The sequence below is a fragment of the Oncorhynchus tshawytscha genome, linkage group LG20 (assembly GCF_018296145.1).
Source record: "Oncorhynchus tshawytscha isolate Ot180627B linkage group LG20, Otsh_v2.0, whole genome shotgun sequence".
In the NCBI taxonomy this organism is placed as follows: domain Eukaryota; kingdom Metazoa; phylum Chordata; class Actinopteri; order Salmoniformes; family Salmonidae; genus Oncorhynchus; species Oncorhynchus tshawytscha.
Genome location: NC_056448.1, coordinates 14,079,429 through 14,095,982, shown reverse-complemented (window position 1 = coordinate 14,095,982; position 16,554 = coordinate 14,079,429). Strand labels below are relative to the sequence as shown.

Below are 16,554 nucleotides of genomic sequence, written 5' to 3'. Positions count from 1 at the left end.
GTAGCGTAAAGAGGGGTTGGCGGGTGGCGGGACACAATGCAGATAGTCCGGTTAGCCAATGTGTGGGAGCACTGGCTGGTGGGGCCAATTGAGGTAGCATGTACATATGTACATGAATGTAAAGTTAAAGTGACTATGCATGTATGATAAACAGAGAGTAGCAGCAGTATAAAAGAGGGGTTGGGGGGTGGGCACACAATGCAAATAGTCCAGGTAGCCATTTAATTACCTGTTCAGGAGTCTTATGGCAACTGTTGAGAAGCCTTTTTTTCCTAGACTTGGCACTCCGGTACCGCTTGCCATGCGGTAGTAGAGAGAACCGTCTATAACTGGGGTGGCTGGGGTCTTTGACAATTTTTAGGGCCTTCCTCTGACACCGCCTGGTGTAGAGGTCCTGGATGGCAGGCAGCTTAGCCCTAGTGATGTGCTGGGCCGTACCCACTACCCTCTGTAATGCCTTGCGGTTGGAGGCCGAGCAATTGCCGTACCAGGCAGTGATGCAACTAGTCAGGATGCTCTCGAAGTTGCAGCTGTAGAACCCTTTGAGGATCTCAGGAACCATGCCAAATCTTTTTAGTTTCCTGAGGGGGAATAGGCTTTGTCGTGCCCTCTTCACTGTCTTGGTGTGTTTGGACCCTTCTAGTTTGTTGGTGATGTGGACACCAAGGACCTTGAAGCTCTCAACCTGCTCCACTACAGCCCCGTCGATGAGAATGGGGGTGTGCTCGGTCCTCCTTTTCCTGTAGTCCACAATCATCTCCTTAGTCTTGGTTACATTGAGGGATGGGCTGTTATTCTGGCACCATCCGGCCAGGTCTCTGACCTCCTCCCTATAGGCTGTCTTGTCGTTGTCGGTGATCAGGCTTACCACTGTTGTGTTGTCTGCAAACTAAATGATGGTGTTGGAGTCGTGCCTGGCCATGCAGTCGTGGGTGAACAGGGAGTACAGGAGGGGACTGAGCACTCACCCCTGGGGGTTCCAGTGTTGAGGATCAGCGTAGCAGATGTGTTGTTATCTAACCTCACCACCTGGGGGCGGCCCATCCGGAAGTCCAGGATACAGTTGCAGAGGGAGGTGTTTAGTCCCAGGATCCTTAGCTTAGTGATGAGCTTTGAGGGTACTATGGTGTTGAACGCTGAGCTGTAGTCAATGAATAGCATTCTCACATAAGTGTTCCTTTTGTCCAGGTCGGAAAGGGCAGAGTGGAGTGCCATAGAGATTGCATCATCTGTGGATCTGTTTGGGCAATATGCAAATTGGAGTGGGTCTAGGGTTTCTGGGATAATGGTGTTGATGTGAGCCATTGCCAGCCTTTCAAAGCACTTTATGGCTATGGATTTGAGTGCTACAGGTCTGTAGTCATTTAGGCAGGTTGTCTTTGTGTTCTTGGGCACAGGGACTATGGTGGTCTGCTTGAAACATGTTGGTATTACAGACTCAATCAGGGACATGTTGAAAATGTCAGGGAAGACACCTGCCAGTTGGTCAGCACATGCCCGGAGCACAAGTGGTAATCCGTCTGGCCCTGCAGCCTTGTGAATGTTGACCTGTCTAAAGGTTTTACTCACGTCGGCTACGGAGAGCGTGATCACACAATCGTCTGGAACAGCTGACGCTCTCATGCATGCCTCAGTGTTGCTTGCCTCGAAGCGAGCATAGAAGTGATTTAGCTCGTCTGGTAGGCTTGTTTCACTGGGCAGCTCATGGCTGTACATCCCTTTGTATTCTGTAATGGTTCGCAAGCCCTGCCACATAAGACGAGCGTCGGAGCCGGTGTAGTATGATTCAATCTTAGCCCTGTATTGATGCTTTGCCTGTTTGATGGTTCATCGCAGGGCATAGCAGGATTTCTTGTAAACATCCGGGTTAGAGTCCCGCACCTTGAAAGCGGCAGCTCTACCCTTTAGCACAGTGCGAATGTTGCCTGTAATCCATGGCTTCTGGTTGGGGTATGTACGTACAGTCACTGTGGGGATGACGTCCTCGGTGTACTTATTGATAAAGCCAGTGACTGATGTGGTGTTCTCCTCAATGCCATCGGAAGAATCCCAGAACTTTGCACACTCTTGGCATTCTCTCAATCAGCTTCATCAGGAATGCTTTTCCAACAGTCTTGAAGGAGTTCCCACATATGCTGAGCACTTGTTGGCTGCTTTTCCTTCACTCTGCGGTCCAACTTATCCCAAACCATCTCAATTGGGTTGAGGTTGGGTGATTGTAGAGGCAAGGTCATCTGATGCAGCACTCCATCACTCTCCTTCTTGTTTTTTTTTTCCAGATTGACTGATCTTCATGTCTTAAAGTAATGATGGACTGTTGTTTTATCTTTGCTTATTTGAGCTGTTCTTGCCATAATATGGACTTGATCATTACTAAATAGGGCTATCTTCTGTATACCACCTCTACCTTGTAACAACACAACTGATGGGCTCAAATGCATTAAGAAGGAAAGAAATTCCCAAAATGTACCCTTAACCAGGCACACCTGTTAATTGAAATGCATTCCAGGTAACTACCTCATTAAGCTGGTTGAGAGAGTGCCAAGAATGTGCAAAGCTGTCATCAAGGCAAAGGGTGGCTACTTTGAAGAATCTCAAATATAAAATATATTTAGATTTGTTTAACACTTTTTTGGTTTCTACATGACTCCATATGTGTTATTTCATAGTTTTTATGTCATCACCGTTATTCTACAATGTAGAAAATAGTTTTAAAAAATAAAGATAAACGCTTGAATGAGTAGGTGTGTCCAAACGTTTGACTGGTACTGTATGCATATACATACATTATATGTATATATATTTATAGTCCAGTCTCTGACATTGCTCGTCCTGATATTTCTTAATTTTTCTGGATTATGTGTGTAGGAGGCCTATTGTGTTTTTATTTTACTATTTTTATTGCTAGGTATTACTGCACTGTTGGAGCTAGAAACACAATCATTTCGCTGTACCAGCGATAACATTTCCAAATCTGTGTACACGACCAATAGAATTTGTTTTGATTTTAATTTGATTTGAATCATTCCTGAACCCAAAAATATGAACTCTTATACATCCATTTGTCCCCACCTGGTGTTCACAACATGTCAACTTTGGATAGGCTTTGCGGCCACAGCAAGAACAACGCAGTTGTTTTGGGTTCCACTGTGATTTTGTATCACTTCTCTTTGTATGACACATACAGGCTACAGTAGCAGGCCTATGGAAAGTATGGAAAGTATGAGTAATATCCGTAGTGGGTGTTGGTGGAAAAAGTGTAGCAGTATGGCAATAAATTGAGTAAGCATTCCTATAAGAAGTTGTTAGCACTAAAATGGTTGAATGCATTGGACATTAGCTGAATCATGCATTGGAAGCGAATGGGATTTGTCCGTAAATTCACATTACAGCGGATTTCAAATTGATTGCTTAGCCTAGCCTAAATGTTGATAAAATATAGAGTGAACTGAAGTCTGTATTAAATGGCTTTAAACAGGGACAGAATGTGTTAATATTGTCACCGCTATGAGTGCTATGACAGGGACGAATAGACTATGTGCGGTGATCCATGATAAATAGATCCCTCCCTTCTGGATGAAAGCATTGAGTGAATGACAGAATCATAACAGAAACAGTTAGATTGAAAACACTACTTTCTTCAAAAGGAACAGAATCGTCTCGAATCAGCAACGGTATGTTATTTTACGATATTCCCATTCGTTGTAAATAAGTAGCAGGTGACATACAGCCTGGGCTGTCGTGCATAAAAGCGCTATAGCGCCATTTTATTGAATAAAACCGTATTATAATATGCAAATAACGGGTCCGCTTCCAAAAAATAGAACTGCGTGAATAGCCTAATATTCCTTCACGCTCCAGTTATATCTGAGATAAAAGAGATGACATATTGTATATACATAAAAAGTACATCTTCCCGTGGATATGTGTTGTCTTTTATGGCACCGTGGTAGCCAATTTGATTACATTTAGCCTACTGATTAGCTTGAAATAAAAGCCGAAAAATATAAATTCTTTAGAAATTATTATTTTTCTTCACAAAGGTAGTGGACTGGGCCTTTACTAGTCCTGTATTAGCGGACCGATATATCCGTCTGTAACACCGGCGATGTTTCTTTCAGCAACCCCCCTTCAAACATCTTCCCGCAGCTATGGCTACATGTTATTTTCTGTTACTTTAAGGAGAATATTGTCAACATTTTTTCTGGAAACAACACGGTAGGCTTAGACGTATAATTAAGCAAATACATGTTACCGTCAGCGACGGGAGTGTCAGTGACCTGACTGTGTTAGCTCAGTTTTAAATCAAAACAGAAATAAGGGAATAAGGCTTCAGAAAGATTATTGGACTAACAGGCTGACCACACCACTCGCGTCGCGTGCCCGAGCTTTGCAAAATAAATGTAGAAATCTATGTTATTCAATTATTGCACCTACACAGCTGCGGTGTCAACGAGTGTCTGCATTGCCAAGGGCTAAAATAGAAGTCCTTTCTATTTCTGACGCAGATAGCCTGCAAGTCCTGCCTCTCCCATCTCCTCATTGGTTTATAGAAGCAGGTACCCACGTCCCATCTCCTCATTGGTTATACCCACGTGGGTGATTGAAAGATGAACCTGTTGCCGGTTGTCTGGTAATACTATGAAAGTTTAGATGCCAATCACCATATAAATTCAAAGATGAAAAAGCCTGGAAGGAGGAGAGATGACTAGAAATGATTCGGTTGACCGTTTTATGTGTGGATTAATTGTCCGAGTAGAGAACCTTGTGCATTTCAGGTAAAATAACAACCTAATGTTTATATCCCAGGACAAATTAGCAAGCAACAGCAAGCTAGCTAAATAGGACAAATTAGCTAGTAAGTGCAAGCTAACTAGCTAAATTGACATAAATGTTTAATGCTTTTCGACCTGTCCCCAAATGAATGTCATTGGTTCAGAGTTTGTTTTGATATTTTAACCTGCGTGTCGTGATCACGTTTGGTGTAGGGGGACAAAATAAATCTATGCCCGAGGGCGCACACGCGCAGCCGGTTTGGGTTCTGTGTTAGTCCAAATATGTAAATGACGCCATAATCTTTTCCCCCAGGGCATTCATCATGGGGAAGCTATGTGAGCTGGCCTTTGTGTCTCTGGCCCTCCTGGCTCTACTTCATACTGACTCTACATGGGCCAAGAGAAGTGTCAGCAGTAGCAGCAGCAAAAAGTCTTCATCCAACAACAGGGGTTCAGAAAAAAAGCCATCAAAAACATCAAACACGCAGACGGGAAGCTACCCCAGACAACCACAGAGCCCCAACAGGAACCCCAACTCATACCCAGCAGGAGGTAGTTATCCAGGGAGAGGTACCAATCAGAACCAGAACCCAGCCGGTGGTTACCCTGCTGCAGGTGGCTACCCTGCTGCAGGTGGCTACCCTGCTGCGGGTGGCTACCCTGCTGCAGGTGGCTACCCTGCTGCAGGTGGCTACCCTGCTGCAGGTGGCTACCCTGCTGCAGGTGGCTATCCTGCTGCAGGTGGCTATCCTGCTGCAGGTGGCTATCCTGCTGCAGGTGGCTACCCCAACCAGCAGTATCCAGTCAGAGCCAATCCTGGGGGAAATCCAAACCAGAACCCTGCAGCTGGAGGTTACCCAGCCGCTGGTGGCTATCCTGCAGCAGGTGGCTATCCCAACCAGCAGTATCCAGGCAGAGCCAATCCTGGGGGATATCCAAACCAGAACCCTGCAGCTGGAGGTTACCCAGCCGCTGGTGGCTATCCTGCAGCAGGTGGCTATCCCAACCAGCAGTATCCAGGCAGAGCCAATCCTGGGGGATATCCAAACCAGAACCCTGTAGCTGGAGGTTACCCAGCTGCTGGTGGCTATCCCAACCAGCAGTATCCAGGCCGGGCAAATCCTGGGGGTTATCCAAACCAGAATCCAGCAGCAGGTGGTTACCCTGCAGCAGGTGGCTACCCCAACCAGAACCCAGGGAGAGGAGGAGTCAATCCGGGATACCCAGCTGGAGGTTACCCAGTAAGAGGGGGAAATACTGGCTGGGGGCAGGCAGGGGGCTACCCTGGTAGAGGGATGGGAGGAGGTTACCAACCCAACTGGAACCCAAACAATAAGATCCTCAGTCCCCGCTATGGTTATGGAGGTGGGCATGGGGGTATGGGAGGTGGCTCTCCATTCTCACGCTCAGTTCAGAATATGGGGCACTACCCATCTACTCAGTCCAAGGGCTTTGCTAAGAAGGCTCTTATGGCCGCAGGGGTTGGGGCCGTGGCAGGTATGGCAGTAGGCTATGGCCTTGGGCGTTTCCCCCGCCCACATTTCAACTTCCGCAACACTCAGGAGGAGCAGTCCTACAACAACTACATGTACAGCAAATACGGTGAACGCTCCACAGATGAAAACGACTATGGCCGGGACTATACCTACAAAGTACCACCGCGGGCAGAGTCCTACGACAGCTTCATGGATACCTGCATGAAGAGGAACGACCTTCTGCAGGATCAGGCCAGCGACTCCCAGGCTACACCTAACAACCAGAGGAACAACCCCCAGGGAGCCAACAGCCAAAGCCTGCCCATCACTCCTGAGGTGGGGAACAGCAGTCCAGCTAGCAACCAGGGGGGAACAGACACAGTGAAGCCCCTCACCCCAGCCCCTGTGGAGATAGCTGGAGAGGATATGGGTAAGGAGGAGGATGACGGCCTCACAGTGAGCATTGAGGAGATTGGCTACCCTGCATTGGTGGAGCAGCTGAAGAACCGTAAGTGTGTGGAGCTGTACATGAACTACTCTGAGCGTTTCCTGGAGAAGCAGACAGCTGAACGTAGCAGCGACAGCAACAACAACAACAACAACAAGTATGAGAACAGTCACAGTAACCTCCTTAGCCAGGGGCTGGTACAGCTGATAACCACCTTCCTCATGGTCCTGAGCAGCACTCTCCTGCTGCAGTAAGACAGGAACACATAGCCATGTCCCAGTTGTATGGAATAGCTTCATTTCCTAGTCACCCCTCCTCAATATGCCACTGATTTCTTGTGAGGATAGGTTAATTAAACAAGGTGTAGGTGGAGATATAACCAATCCTTTAACTAATCTGTGGTCATGAAGGAAAGGGGACAAGGAAAGGAAGCCAGTGGAAAATAACTTCCAGTGAACTTCCAGCAAAATGAGGACCAATAAAAATATGTACTGTAAGGGGGTACTCGAGGACCGGAGTTGGGAACCACTGCTGTACATGATTCTTCACATGGTATTTGTACTTTAAGTGTTCGATATCTCAACACTATTTCTAAAATAAACCGAAACCAGCTGTCCTGCTTGTCTCTTACAGCTTAGTTCAGTCTACTGCTAAATATGGAATAACAGCATTTTGTCTGTAAGTCCAAAACCATGAGTCAGTCGTGTAGACAAAGGGGAAGTATAAAAGCAAAAGTAGCAAGTCTCATCAGTACACCATATGACTTTAATTAAATGCAGATACACTAGATAAACAAACATTATTACAGCACTTTTTTGCCACCATATAAGGTACTATCATCCGATTAGGGGTTCAGTGTCTTTTTGCCAAAGTGGTTCCACAGAAAGCACAGACAAGCATTATGTTGACCATTTGTCATTTTAAATCCATTTTATTCATGCATTTCCATGTGCGTTATACTGTACATCAGTGGTTCCCAACTCCAAACCCACAACCACACACATTTTTGTTGTAGCCCTGGATAAACATAACGGATTCAACTCATTGAGGGCCTGATGATTAGTTGACAAGTTGAAACAGGTGTGCTTGTCCGGGGCTACAATAAAAATGTGTACTGTTGGGGCTATTGAACTATTACATAATAGTTCACATGATATTTGAATTTGTACTCTAAATGTTCGATCTTATGTGGTCTGCAGTATTTGGTTTTAAAAGTTGCCTGTTTTGTAAATACTTATAATAATTAAGTAGGGAATGGTCAGAGTTTTGTTATTAATCAATCCCTATTTCTGTTCCTATTTTTCTTTTGTGCTCTCTTGTCCCATCTCTCTACCTCCCCATCTAGTCTTCCTCTCCATGTCCTCCTGTCCCCTGGTTATCAGAAGTGCACTTATTTCGCTTGGCGAATGGATATAAATTACTCTTCTTTTTCCTTTTTTTTCAAGGATCTATTTAGTGATTAACTCATTTATATTGGTTTTAACATAGAGAACAACATGCATTGTTTTAATGTGTCTTTAAATTAACCACTTTGTCATGCTCTAACTCAATGGGGAATTTTACCATTATCTTGCTGAAATGACTGATGTCTTCTTCCATTTCCCAAGTACAGAATGACTAAAAACTAAAAGAATTTTAAAAAACACAATCGCACTTCCTTTTGTGCTCATTGAAAATGTGCGGTCATTCTCGTCTAGGAAAACATGAGGGCAGTTACCATAATTATATCACAGAGCACATATAAGCTTTTAAAGACATATGTTACTAGGAAACTAGTTGCCTCAGGGAAATTGTTACAGAACAGTCATTACTGAGTGAGGAAATCGAACAGACATGGTTTGTGCCTGCCAGTTGGCAGCGTGAAATGAATAATGATAATTAAGCTATCTTTACAACAGAGCACAAATACCTAAACTCATCTCATTCACTAAAAATATGTATTTGATTATGAACGGAATACTACGCCTATTATTAATTTAAAGCAATTTTTGTGTGTTTCTGTGATAAGAAAAAAAAACTTCCAATATTTTTCCAATATTTGCTGAAGCCTGGCACACAATGCTTATACTTGAAGTACTATACTGTTGAGTTTAATTTCAAGTATTTTAATCCAAATGCAGAGGGAAGGCCTTTTCATCTCTGTTTTCTGATCCCCTCCCCTATACTTATCCATGTCACTATATGGTCCTGAACTTAACTACTGCCACATGCATAATAATTAACATTAACATAATAAAGCAACATTTTTGTTTAATTCTATAAACTACTGACAACATTTCTCCCAAATTCCAGATAAAAATATTGTCATTTAGAGCACTTATTTGCAGAAAATGACAACTTGTCAAAATAATAAAAAAGATGCAGTGTTGTCAGACCAAAATACTGTGGCTTGTAGGCCTCCCCAGGTCTCACACCCACTGTGAAATTTGGTCAATCAAGGTGTGAATGGAGGACCACCAGATCAAGACCCTGTCATGGCCAGCCCAATCTCCAGACCTGAACCCCATTGAAAACCTCTGGACTGTGATCAAGAGGAAGATGGATGGTCACAAGCCATCAAACCAATCCGAGCTGCTTGAATGTTTTGTGCCAGGAGAGGCATAAAGTCACCCAACATCAATGTGAAAGACTGGTGGAGAGCATGCCAAGACACATGAAAGCTGTGATTGAAAATCAGGGTTATTCCACCAAATATTGATTTCTGAACTCTTCACTTTACTAGGCAAGTCAGTTAAGAACAAATTCTTATTTTCAATGACAGCCTAGGAACAGGGGGTTAACCGCCTGTTCAGGGGCAGAACAGGTCGGGGGTTTGAACATGCAACCTTCTGGTTACTAGTTCAACGCTCTAACCACTAGGCTACCCTGTCTCCCCAAAGTTGAAACATTAGTATGGTGTTGTTTAAAAATTAATAAGAACTTATTTCCTTTGCATTATTAGAGGTCTTACAACACGGCTTCTTTTTTGTTATTTTGACCAGTTGTCATTTTCTGCAAATAAATGCTCTAAATGACAATATTTTTATCTGGAATTTGGGAGAAATGTTGTCAGTATTTTAAAGAATAAAATAAAAATGTTCATTTTACCCAAACAAATACAGTGGGGCAAAAAAGTATTAATTCAGCCACCAATTGTGCAAGTTCTCACACTTAAAAAGACGAGAGAGAGGCCTGTAATTTTCATCATAGGTACACTTAAACTATGACAGACAAAATGAGAAAAAGAAATCCTGAAAATCACACTGTAGGATTTTTTAATGAATTTATTTGCAAATTATGGTGGAAAATAAGTATTTGGTCAATAACAAAAGTTTATCTCAATACTTTGTTATATACCCTTTGTTGGCAATGACAGAGGTCAAACGTTTTCTGTAAGTCTTCACAAGGTTTTCACACACTGTTGCTGGTATTTTGGCCCATTCCTCCATGCAGATCTCCTCTAGAGCAGTGATGTTTTGGGGCTGTTGCTGGGCAACACAGACTTTCAACTCCCTCCAAAGATTTTCTATGGGGTTGAGATCTGGAGACTGGCTAGGCCACTCCTGGACCTTGAAATGCTTCTTACGAAGCCACTCCTTCGTTGCCCGGGCGGTGTGTTTGGGATCATTGTCATGCTGAAAGACCCTGTCTTTCATTTACCAAATGATGAGAGAGCAAATCACACACCAGTCAGAGTTATGCTTAATCTTCACCTTTAATAATAATAAAGCTTTTGCAATAGCATTTTGACTTTCAACAGTTCAGTATCTCTATTGAAAAGTTGAGAGTGGTCAACATAATGGCAACTGGGATCCTTTATAGCAAAGATCCAGCCCCCCTAGTTGACATGACAAACCACAGGTCTTAGGAACTTACACAAAGAAAGACTTTACTTCAGAGAGGAATATCCCTTAAGCCAGACAGAATTGGCTATAACTTATCGTTCAGTTTGGTCTCCTAAACAAAGCTCTTATCTCGTCCTTGGTACAAAATGGTACCAAGACATTACCCCCATCCAATGATATATATCAAATTGTCATTTTAGATACCCCATCCTAAATACAACCAATTCTGGACAAGCTCACAGAGAGGAAAGTGAGCCTTTAGGTCAAGATAGGGGCAACGAGAGAGGGAACATAGAATGGTTCCAGACACTGCCATCCTCCTCTCCCCGATGGGAAAAGTAGGGAGTGACTGGCACACAGACACAGTGGAGCCAAGAGATAATTGGTTCCCCATCAATCATCCCTTCATATGGTTTAAAAGATATGTTTACACATGATGACACCTTGACCTCTCCCCTCTCTGCGGCCCAAGCAACTTAGTCCTGACAGAGAACAGATAATTGCAAATGGCCACCACTATAGAATAACAAAATACATTCTTATGAGAAATAACTCATAAGCATATCATGAAAATAAAACATCTTATCTATGTTACCCAACTAATTCTGATTAATCCCCAACATGCCCCTCTCAAGGGACTAAGTCCCTTCTGAAGAATCAGAATAGTAACATGGCACCTTACTAACAGTAGTTGCAGAGTATATAATACAATTAAAAATACATAATCAAAATTGAAAGATAACAATCAAATCCTTTCCATGTAAGTATTCACCCTTCAGAAACTAAGTTTACAATGTGTATACCATAATACAGACTTGCACCTGTTTAATCATGCAGAATAATACATTTGTTGAGATAAAAAATTAACAAAACATATAAATGCTCCCACAATTACAAGAGAACCAGTGTCTAAACACAGGCCTCATTACAACCTATAGGACAGTCATCCCTCTAAGTCCTCACGCTTAGAATTGGGTTCCCCACTATCAGAGATATAGTCAGGAATAGGGAATGGGTCAGGGAAATCATTCATATACAGTGAACCCTCTCTTTCTACACTGTCCAGTGAGAATATTTCACTGTGTTCACCTGATTGTTGTCCATCAATCTCAGATTCCTCATCTACACCTACTTCATTTGCAAGCAAGGGCATAGTAAGAACAACATCAACCACTTTATTAAACAATTTCTTCACACAAATGATAATGAGCAACAGAGCAATCAGCAATATTAGACCATAGATGAACCAGTGGAAAATGGTTGCAGCCCAAGCACCAAACACTGACTGAACCCATCCTAACGGATTCCAGTTGATGTCAGGCTGGTGTTCCCTTTCGAGAACACCCTAAGCTCTTTCAAATGTTCCACTACAATAGTCAAATTGTCCTCTCCCTGGGGTATAAATGTACAACAGTGATCTCCTATAATTTGACACACCCCTCCTTCACGTGCTAGAAACATGTCAAGTGCCACCCTATTTTGTGTTGCCATGAGTTGAGTGGCTTGTAATTCTGGTCTTATCATAGAAAACCCTGCAGTGGTCAAATTTACCAGGGATTCCAAATGATATCCTAGCCTATCCAATGCATGTGCATTCTCCGATGCCCCATACCAGGGGATTAAACCACGCCAGAACTTTTCCAATTTCGAGGATCGCCGAGAGTCACTAGGGACATTATTGTATTGCGAGATGTCCCTCTTAATTAGTCTTAAACTGCTTGGAATAGAGGAATTAGTTTTATGCATTACCACAAGGGAGATGTTTAGTTTTCCAAAAATACAGCACCCTGTCCAATTTGTGGGTAGGTAGAGATAAGCTTTATCACCACAAATCCAGTAATGATCAGTAAATGTTGCCGAGCCAAATTGATGAGGAGAACGCTCGTCAGTTTCAGCATCAAATGGTGTGTCCCACCCTCAGTCTAATGGGGTATCCAGAGCTGGATGTTCCCTTCTTCCAGCTACATCCTATTAGGAAAACACTATAATTGACACATGTTGACATTCCCAGATAGGATATATTCAATTGTGGTATGGAAATATTGCTTGGATTGTGACAATGACAGGTCCTAAATGGGGTTCGCCGGGGTTGGACTTGAATAGGTTCTGGTACATGGGATCTAGGTTCTAAGATGATTCTACTACACCAATGTGAACAATCAAATCCCCCCGGTAAATTAATGCATTTATCCCTGTGTTCTACCTAGTGAAGGTTGACCCCCTGTGTTCTCATTGGACAAGAGCACCTCTAGTGCACATAGAGTGTCATTAATGCTGACCTCTACTGAATACTGTAAGAATGGGGAGATCGCTGAATGTGGAAACAAGCTACATACATAACATGAGGTATTTCCTAACATCAGTTCAGTCTTTACTGTATAGTTAAGCAGTGACCACCAAGTGTTTCCCTCGTGATTCCTACTGTGATGCTCATCCAGTGGATGCATTGACCTTCTTCTTCTTTCGATATGGGAGCGGCTATTGTTTGCTGGACTCCTGTCCTGAGCCTGCCGTTGGCTCGAGCTGGAGTGGCTGTTATTTAAGTCCCGCAGTGGGACTGAACGGTTATCAGTCGAGTCCGTACCATGTTGTCTTTCCAGGACCGGTTGTCCTTGAGTCACTGTCCATATGGCAACTGTAATGAGAAGGCTCAAGACCAGAGCAAGAAACATGATGCGTAGAGTATGGGCCTGATCCTCCCCTCTAGTCAGTGACTTCCGGCGTCTCTGGTCCTCCATCCTCAGGGTCTGGTGGGCAGTATGGCACCTTCCTGCAGTGATTGGCATGGATCCAAGTAGACCTTTCAGCTACGCAAACAGCAGTGGGGGTAATCAGCATCACCTGGTATGGTCCAGTCCACCTCTGCTGGTTCCAATGCTTTCGTCTCAGGTCTTTCACCACCACCCAGTCACCTGGTTGCAGTTTGTGCAGAATCCCCACCAGTGGCTGGGGTAGAGCCGCTTTCACCCTGGGGAAAATAGCCTTCAGAACATTGTTTAGAGCAGTACAATAACTTACCATGTCATCGTCACAGCCCATCAGTGTCAGCTTGTTCTGTGGGAAGGGAGAATTAATCATCCTCATTGGTCTACCTGTCAGAACCTCATGAGGAGCCAGTCCAGTGGTTCTGTGGGGCCTCCCTCGCATGTACATCAGAGCCAGGGGGATCACAGTGACCCAAGAAAGCCCCGTCTCTGCCATAAGCTTCACCATCTTAGATTTCAGGGTTTGATTAGCGCGTTCAATTAAACCACCAGATTGCGGCCTATAGCTACAATGGGTCCTGAGGTCTATCTGCAGACTCTCAGACAAGTTCTGTATCACCAGGTTTACAAAGTGGGAGCCATTGTCGCTGGTTAATTTAGATGGTAACCCCCACCTTGGGATGATCTCCCTAATGAGATTCTTGGCTACTGCCATAGCAGTGGAATGTCGACATGGGAATGCTTCTACCCACTTGGAGAAAGCATCCACTATCACCAGACAATATTTGTAACCTTGACAAGGAGAGAGTTCAATAAAATCCATCATTATGTGTTCAAATGGTCCTTCAGGGGTCGGATGAGCCGACAGTGGCATGGGAATCCCTCTTCTTATGTTGTTAGTCATATAAATCACACATTTTGCACAAAATTGTTCAGCAAACACAGAAAACCCAGGTGCAAACCAAAATGTATTTACAAAATCAACAACTCCCCCCTTTGACACATGGTCCCTTCCATGTGACAACATAGCTAAGTAGGGGAAACAGCCAGAGTTTCTGCACCTGGTCATATGTACATAGTCGTTTCCACTTCCTCAACTCAACAGGACCTACAGAGGATTGCAAGTCAGAGATATCAGTGGGAGAGAAGAGGTTATTATCAGGAAGTAAAACCATCTGTAACACAGGGGCCTCCAAAGAGACAGCTGCTTCCTTAGCTGCCAAGCCAGCCATAGCATTACCTTTGGAGACAGGGTCGGAAGAGTTAGCATGAGCAAGGCACTTACAAACAGCAATTTCAGAAGGGAGCAAAATAGCTTTTAGCAAGTTATCAACAAGTTTTGAATGAGAGATTACCTTACCAGAGGAGGTCAGGAAGCCGCGCTGTTTCCACAGAGTACCAAAATCATGTACCACACCAAAGGCATATCTGCTATCTGTATAGATTGTAGCAGACTGGCCTTTAGCTAATATGCAAGCTCTAGTGAGTGCAAAGAGTTCTGCTGCTTAAGCAGAAAGGTGGGAGGGTAATTTAGCACTTTCCAGTGTGGTTGAGGCAGTAGTAACTGCATACGCAACCAATGGTTCTCCTTTCTCAGAACGCTGAGCAGAGCCATCTACAAACAGTTCCAAATGTGCGTTTTGCAAAGGGACATCAGTTAAATCCGACCTTGGTTTAGAGACAAGCTCCAACAGTTCAGCACAGTCGTGCGGCTCTCCATCATCCTCGGTGGGCAACAAAGTAGCAGGATTTAACACAGTGCACCTCTTCAGGGTCACATGACACATTGTCAGAAGAACATTCTGATAATGGAGCATTCGAGCTGGTGTTAGATGGGCCGTCTTTGCCTGTGAAATAAGAGCATGTACAGCATGAGGAACGTGTACAGTGAGTTCACACATGGCAACAATATCTGCACAAGCCAGAACAGCTTCAGTAGCAGCAGCCACAGCTCTCAAGCAACAAACCAGACCTCTGGCCACACTGTCCAGCTGTTTGGAATAATACCCAACTGGGCACTGCTTTCCTCCATGTTCCCGTGTTAAAACAGATGACATAAAACCATTTTTCTCACAAACAAAGAGGTTAAAAGGTTTAGAATGGTCAGGGAGCCCCAAACAGGGAGAAGTAGTCATGAGTTGTTTCAGTCTGGTCAGAGCAGTCAGTCCCTCTGGTGTCCACTTAATTTTGTCACTCACAGCCATTTTGTGGCCATAAATAAGGTCAGCAAGCGGCTGCACCACCTCAGCATAGTCAGGTAACCACGCCCTACAATACCCTGCCATACCAGTCAATGACATCATGTGTCGTTTAGTAACCGGCTGTGGGACAGAGAGAATAGCCTGTATCCTCTCTTTACCCAGCTGCCTGCCATTGGGAGAGATGTCATGACCCAAATACCTCACTGCCTGTGAAACCAACTATAACTTCTTCTTTGAAACTTTGAGGCCATTCTCAGTGAGAAATATCAACAGAGCACGAGTATCAGTTTCACAAGTTTCCATTGAGCTGGAGCACAACAACAAATCATCCACATACTGAATCAGAGTGCTGCCCTCAGGGGGTATAAAACCCTCCAGATTTTGTGCTAAAGCCGCTGAAAAAATTGCGGCGGATTCCACGTAACCCATTGGAGCCACGGTCCGAGTAAATCGCTTCCCTAGAAACGTGAAAGCAAACCAGAACTGAGATTCTGGTGCCACTGGAATACTGAAAAATGCATTTGTCAAATCAATCACAGAGAACCACTCTGCTGTGGGTGGTACCGCCCCCAACAGTGTAGTAACATTAGGAACCACCGGGGCACGGGCAAAAACTGCATCGTTCACAGGCCTTAAGTCCTGGACAAATCTCCAATCACCTGAAGGTTTTCTAACAGGTAAGATAGGGGTGTTACAGGGTGATTCTGGACAGGGAATTAAAGCACCATTAGCTAACAAGGATGCATGAACAGGTGTAATACCTGCTATTGCCTCCCTACTGAGTGGATACTGTGCTCTAGACGGGCGCCTGAAATCTTTAGGAGGGACTACCATTGGCTCAGCTCCCTCTATTCTCCCAAAATCATACTTGTCCCTTGCCCATAGGCATTCAGGGACCCCTCTCAGGAGGGGTGAGTCTTCACTCAACAACATGATATTGGTAGAAAAAGAAACCTGATCAACACCTTGCACACCCCTCTCAGTTGGTGTTCCCCAACTGAGTGGGTAACAACTTGTCAGTGTGCTGGGTGAATAAGTTGACCCATCAGGGCGCATCTCCCTGTCTATAGCATCAACCAAGCATTTCATCCAAATTCCAGTATCCACCCATTCTACTCTGTCTGAT

At 44.1% G+C, this 16,554-nt stretch overlaps 1 protein-coding gene across 1 annotated transcript; it reads left to right on the top strand.

Annotated features, from left to right (window-relative positions):
• Positions 1-3,245: 3,245 nt before the first annotated feature.
• On the top strand, positions 3,246-8,343 carry LOC112219427 (calcium-binding protein P-like). The gene is made up of 2 exons (XM_024380661.2): positions 3,246-3,674; positions 5,089-8,343. The coding sequence occupies exon 2, from the start codon at positions 5,099-5,101 to the stop codon at positions 6,950-6,952; it is 1,854 nt and encodes a 617-aa protein (XP_024236429.2). The 5' UTR covers positions 3,246-3,674; positions 5,089-5,098; the 3' UTR covers positions 6,953-8,343.
• The last annotated feature ends 8,211 nt before the right edge of the window (positions 8,344-16,554 follow it).

Excerpts from the sequence above, each read along its gene's own strand:
- LOC112219427 (XM_024380661.2), top strand. The coding sequence starts at position 5,099 with ATGGGGAAGCTATGTGAGCTGGCCTTTGTGTCTCTGGCCCTCCTGGCT.